The sequence below is a fragment of the Zingiber officinale genome, chromosome 1A (assembly GCF_018446385.1).
Source record: "Zingiber officinale cultivar Zhangliang chromosome 1A, Zo_v1.1, whole genome shotgun sequence".
Taxonomy (NCBI): Eukaryota; Viridiplantae; Streptophyta; class Magnoliopsida; order Zingiberales; family Zingiberaceae; genus Zingiber; species Zingiber officinale.
Genome location: NC_055987.1, coordinates 5,170,427 through 5,177,203, shown reverse-complemented (window position 1 = coordinate 5,177,203; position 6,777 = coordinate 5,170,427). Strand labels below are relative to the sequence as shown.

The 6,777-nt window shown below is 37.9% G+C and overlaps 1 protein-coding gene across 1 annotated transcript; it reads left to right on the top strand.

The window, feature by feature from the left end:
* The first annotated feature begins 6,142 nt into the window (after window positions 1–6,142).
* On the top strand, window positions 6,143–6,574 carry LOC121996128 (dnaJ homolog subfamily B member 6-A-like). The gene has a single exon (XM_042549971.1). It carries the CDS (start codon window positions 6,143–6,145, stop codon window positions 6,572–6,574), a length of 432 nt encoding a protein of 143 aa, XP_042405905.1.
* Window positions 6,575–6,777: the final 203 nt, after the last annotated feature.

Genomic DNA, 6,777 nt, shown 5'->3' with positions numbered 1-6,777 from the left:
TTTTGTTTTTCGAATTTGTGATTCGATTGTTCTTTTTGGTTAAACTTAATATTATTTTAGGAAATTAAATATTGAATTTATATTAAAGGCTTTGTCGAGGCAGTGGTGGATGATCCCATACCCAAGAAGGCCTAGTACCTCGCCATGTTTGACCTGGGAGCCGATTTTAGAAATAAATATTTAATTAACTTTGTAACATAGGTTGGACTTGGATCAATAGTGTTAAGTTCCGCTTGCGATCTAAGTCTAAACCATTAAGAACAGATAAGTTAAATTTGGAATCAATAATGTTAAGTTCTGTTTGTGATTCCTAATTTAATTTCTAAAGAACACAATACGTTGTTTAGGAAAGGTTTGACACTTGTGCAAAATTTTTGTACAGTGGAACCGGTACGATCTTCCTAGGACCAACCAAAAAATTAGAACATATTGTTTAAATAAATGAAACAACATTTGTTCTTTATCATAAATGAAAAGTCTTTCTTGTCTAAACAAGAGATTGAAATGATGTTCTTTGTGAGAACATGCACATAACAACATTCATCTAATTCTAGTACAAGCCCAGAGGGCAGAGATAGAAAGTAAGTTCATACAGCAACAGCAGCAACCTGTGCTCCATTGCCTACTCGTAGATCCACCTCGCCCTTCGTCAATGTCTTGCTATTTCTCAGCGCCTATACACTAATACAAATGTGAGAAGCACATCCGGTATCTAATACCCACGATGAAGAAATAGAAAGATTGACTTCTATAACATATATACCTGAAGTAGAAATCTCATTTCTCTTCTTCTTAAGATCTTCCAGGTATCCTTTGCAGTTCCTCTTCCAGTGCCCGATCTGACCGCAGTGGAAGCAGGTAGCATCCTTGGCAACCCCTCCTTTAGGTTTCATTACCTTGTCTTTGCCCTTGACTTGGAACTTTCCCTTACTTTTAGGCTTGTCCTTGCCTTTATGCTTTTGCACCATCAAAATGGAGTTGGGCTTTACCTTCTTAAGGTTGAGCTCAGCAATTCGCAACATGCTTAGCAGCTCAGGCAGTGACTTATCAATTTTGTTCATGTTGTAATTTATGGCAAATCGACTGTAACTTTCTGGCAAGGATTGCAAGATCAAGTCAGTGGCCAATTCTTGGCCAAGTGGGAATCCCAACCTCTGTAGGTTCTCTATGTACCCAATCATCTTGAGTACATATGGACCTACAGGAGTCCCATCTTGCATCTTGCACTGAAACAGTGCCTTAGAGATCTCGAATCTCTCGTGCCTTGCCTGTCTTTGATATAGTTGACGAAGATGTTCAATCATATCATAAGTAGTCATCAACTCGTGTTGCTTCTGAAGCTCAGAGTTCATGGTTGCGAGCATGAGGCATGACACATCTAATGCATCATCTTGATGTTTCTTATAAACATCTCGGTCGGCTCGCGTGGCAGTGGCAGGAGGTGCCTCCGGAATGGGCTGCTCCAGGACGTACAATTTTCTTTCTTGTGTGAGAACGATTCTCATATTCCTGTACCAGTCCAAGAAATTAGCTCATTAAGCTTTTCCTTGTCAAGGACAGAACGCAAGGAGAAAATGTTCGTGTTCGTCAACATGACAATCTACAACATAAATAAAGCAGAAAGTAAATATCATATTCCACTTATCATTTAATTAGACCTTTAACTAAATGATGCTCCCACTGAATTATAGGACTTTTGTAGAATCAAGTCATGGATGTGGTCAAATCACACTACTAGATTCATACCAATTAGCTATAATTCTCGCGGGACAAGATCCACATCATACTACGCCTTGAGTTAGCTTTGGCTAAATCACCCAAGACTTAATATAATCGGTAGATAACTAATTACCAATTACATCTTTATGCAACTCTTGTTTATAATATTTTCCCAACCGTTCGAAAATGTTTATAGTTTTACCCGATCCAATTGAGTTAACTAGTTATACTCAATCTAATTGAGTTTGTTCTCACCCAAGCTTTGATAGGCGGGACCAAGATTGTCCCTCCGCACCCTACCAAGATAATATGCGTTGCTCTACTTTGACAGATTCAACAACAACAAATGATCGAGGTAGTGATGGGTATTAAAACTTGGTAGGCATTTCGAGTTGACTTGATTAAGATCTAATCTAATCATGAATGTGTATCATATACGCATTAAGACACTAATTACCCTACATTAGCATGCATCACATACACATAAGATATGAAACTCGAGTTACATTCGAGTCTAAAATTTATTTACAACAAGAACATAATAAGGGAGGCACGACGCGCAGGTCGCATATCATATACAACACGCACAATACTAAAATAACGCACAGGCCAAATTATGAATTACAACACAATTTTAACCAATCACATTGGGGTTTTTAGGTCATGACCATCACAATATCATACATAATTCTAAATTATGTATTTTACATAAATTTCTATAATTTTACTACCGTTTTATCAATTTTATAAGTCAACTCCTCGGTGGTCCCGTTTAGCGATTTTCGGGCACGATCGCGAGACAATGCCCCTTGCGGGGTTAGGGGCAGTGCCCCTTCTCGCGAAATGAATATCGTGAGTGTCCCAAACTGATCTAATAGCGCCTTAAGTCACTGTCCCAAAAAAATAATTTTGTTTGGGCGAGACCTTATCGTTTCGGAAGGTTTTTCTCGGTATTTGAAGCCTATAAATGTCCAAGCACTTGTTGCTTCGCCTCTACAAGAAAAATACTCACAAAATCCATAAAAGTATAAAAATTATAGAAACTTACAGATCTGAAACCTTTTCGTAATAACAAATACAAACATGAACAAGCTTCGCACGTGACTCTGATACCACTGTCAGCAATCTCGAGCCGTAAAAATCGCTTTTTACGTTGCGGAAACCTCGAAGCTAGCCATGGATCCGTGCCAAAATCGATAAATAAAATATTCAAGTACATGTTTGTCTACACTAGATCTACCTTAGATCTACATGAAAAAGAAGTATTACCCTTGTAGCGATGCCCTTCGCTTATCCCACTCGTCCAAATGGTTGTCGGATCTCGTAGAATGTCAAGTGTACACTCCTCTACACGTATTCACACAGACAAAAGGTGGAGAGAACCACTTAGAGTGTGCTAGCACTCTTGAGAGGTCTCGGCAATGGAGGAGAAGGAGAGAAAAGAAGAGAGGAAGAAGAAGAGACCTTGAATAATCACACCCTTGCTTCACCCATTGTGGTCGGCCACTTATTAGAGCATTTTATACCTCTATATAATACCAAGAATCATGACTCTTGGTCTTCCTCATGAGGTGACACAAAATGATGTAGCCTTGATGATGTGGAACATCATCATTGGCGACCTATGCCAAGTCACAATAAAGTGGCATTTGGTCAAGTCAAACTTGACCCTTCATCTTCCCTCTCAAGTCAAGTCAAACTTGACCTCTTATCTCCCATGGTTGATCAAATCTATCCTTTGACTCAAATCAATTTAATTTAATGAATCTCTATTCATTGGTTTAAATTGATTCAATGAATCATAGTCTAAATTAGACTCATTCGACATATGAATCAAATTGAGTCAAACTTAATTAGTCTAATTTGGATTATTCTTAATCCAATTTAATTCATCACCTGAATCTAATCCTCTTGGTCCATCATATGAACCTAATCTCCATCTAACTGCCCTTTGTGTATGACCCTATAAGTTCTTGTAATGTTGGCAATGCTCCTAAACCCATTTATAAACATAAGCAATGAGCGGTATCTAGCAACACATCATTACTACCCAAGTTACAAGAATGTCGAGATCCAACATCACCATTATGACTATTAATTGTGACTCTCACAATATGTGGCAATGTCCTTCTATCCTTGATATCTAAATTGATCAATTGAGGCATAAACCGTGTCATCCTCTCATCAACCTATGTCTTGAACTCCAAGTAGACTCACTCTAATCAAATGAGTTCAATATCTCATATTGACTTATTTGGGCATGACCATGCACTTAGTGGTCTCACTCTATCAAGAATCATGATATCACTCCCGTCATATAGGAGGGATAGATCCTTCTACATCACTCACATCCCTCCGTATAATTTGTTACATACCCAGTAGTCGCTTTTATAGTCCACCCATTTACGAGTGACGTTTGACCAAGTCAAAGTATGCAACTCCTTATGTAGGGAACTATGGTGACTTCATGTCCAAGGACTGATAGTCATACTAATAGTCACATGAGAAAGTATATGACATTCATATAACGATCCATGATACTTTCTCATTGTGGGTCATTCAGTATACATTCTCCAATGCATACCCATGTGTCAACTTGATATCTAATATCCATGACTTGTGATATCAAGTCATCGAGTTGACCTACATGCTAGTCTCATTGCATTAACATTGTCCCTGAATGTTAATACTTGACTAGGAATGATTAAGAGTAGTGTTCTCTATATCATCTCATTATCAATTCAACCAATCGATTGATATAGATAATAACATTCTACTCAAGGAAGCTATTATTCTCAATTATTTGGCACCAATACAAGTAAGTATAATGACCATAAAGAAATGTCTTTATAAATATATATATATAGGAATATGATACATCGAGTCCATACAACAATCATCACATGATCGGCTCTAGGGCTCTCACTAACAGGAAATACAAAGGGATTCGGAAGAGAAGGGAACAAGAGATCAGTGTCCAGGGGAAGAGGAAGGGACAAAAAGAACCAGGCCGCTAGGGTAAGAGAAAAGAAGTGCTAAGTATTTTGAGCGCTAAGTATTTTATTTGGCACTGAGGTGAAATTATCTAATTCATCTTTTTACTTCAGCATCTATAAATTATAAATTTAAAACTACCTTTTTAATTCATCAAATATATTATGTCAAAGTAATATACTATAAAAAAAAGAGTGAAGCCCATATTTTTTAAAATACAAAGTAAAACATGATTTTTTTACTTCTGTAGTGTTATTATCAAAGTTGTTATTATATACTATTTCAAAATTACTAAGTACCGAAATAACTTGTGCCGAATTAAAAAGTGATTCTTCTATAAGTGTTAATTTCAAAATTATATATGGGTGATTGAAAAATAAAAGCAAATAAGTTACGAAAGGCAGATCTTCAGATTAATGGACTACAAACTAACACAAAATACTTTATATATTAAGGTATGTATGACAATAAATCAATTTTGTTATGTGTTTAGGTTTCTTATCCTTTTCATGGGCATGGTAGAAAAAGTATAAGAAAATGTGTTAGGTATTCAAGTAGCTATGCAAGTTGGGAGTCCAACAAACGCCTATAAACTGCATGTAATGAGAAACATAAATATTAAAAAAGAGACAATGAAATAAAAGAAGAAATGAAATTATAAGATATATAAAACATTAATTAGTAATTGTTTTTGTCAAGATTTCTTATGCGTTTGTTTTATATTTTTGAGAAATCAATTTAACATAATATAGATTTTTTTTTATTTTCAGTTGGAATCTTCTAATGGTGGAAGGAAGCTTCTGACGGAAATTTATAGCAAATTTTAAATTCCAAACGGGTAGAAGAGAAAACACTCCAGTATAATTTATTGAATTAAGGTCCTTTTTGGATTGCAACGGTTGGATTGACTGAAACTTTCATGAACTTTTCAATCAACCAAGTCTAAGCCAATTGCCAAATGGTGCAACCTCCCAACTGATAGAAACTTTGACGATTTATTTATTATTGTTACCAATTGCGGTAACAATGAAGATTAAATTAGACGACAGTTTGGAGTTAGATTCTTCAAAAGCCGACTACCGACGGTGACTTGCGCCGACAATGTCCACATAAAAATCTATGAAAAGATATTCCCACCGTCACGCACAGGCGATCAGAAGCTGGTTGGATCCGGGAGAAGAGAATCCAACCGTCACGCACACAGGACGGTGACACGTGTACTCGATCGCATCGACTCTTATGGTCTCTAATTTTATTTAATTTTTTTTATTTTTTATTTTCGAATAACAGAGGAATCATTCTAGAAACCTTGCAACTCGTGAAGAGCGCATGGTTTCCCCTTTTCCATCTTAATTCAATCTCTCTATAAATCTCCATGCCATCTCTGAACCCTAAATAGCTACAAGATCACTAGATTCTCTCAAACAAAATGGCAGCTTTGGCACTTTCATGCCCCTCTAACTCGTTGTCCAGATCTTCCTTCTCCCCAATTGCTACTAAATCATCAGTAGTCGTTGTTCCTCGACTCAGGGTCTCAGCCTCCGTTGCCGCCGCCGCCGCTCCGGCGAAGACCACGATGTACGACCTTCTCTCGGTGTCCCGGACCGCCGGGTCCAGCGAGATCCGCACGGCGTACCGACGGGTGGCCCTTCGGTGGCACCCGGACGCATGCCGCTCCGCCAAGGAGGAGCGCCGCTACGTGGAGCGCTTCATGGAGGCGCGGGAGGCCTACGAGGTGCTCTCCGACCCCGTCCGCCGCCGCTACTATTCTTCTTTCAATAGTCCCTCGAACATCAATCGACTGATCTCATCAGTAAATAGAACACGCGAGTCTCATTCGCTTCTATTCTTCTTTAAATAGACATCAATCGATTGATAAAACCATATCAATCGACTGATAGCCCGATCTGAATGTGTTTTCAGAGTATCAGTCAATTGATTTTCATATCAATCAACTGATGCTCTTTTCTCAGCCTTCTCAAGATTAATTGATACCAGATAAACCTCTTGTTCATTGGACTTTTGTGTTTGGAGCATCCTTGTCTTCGAAGCTTCATCTATCTT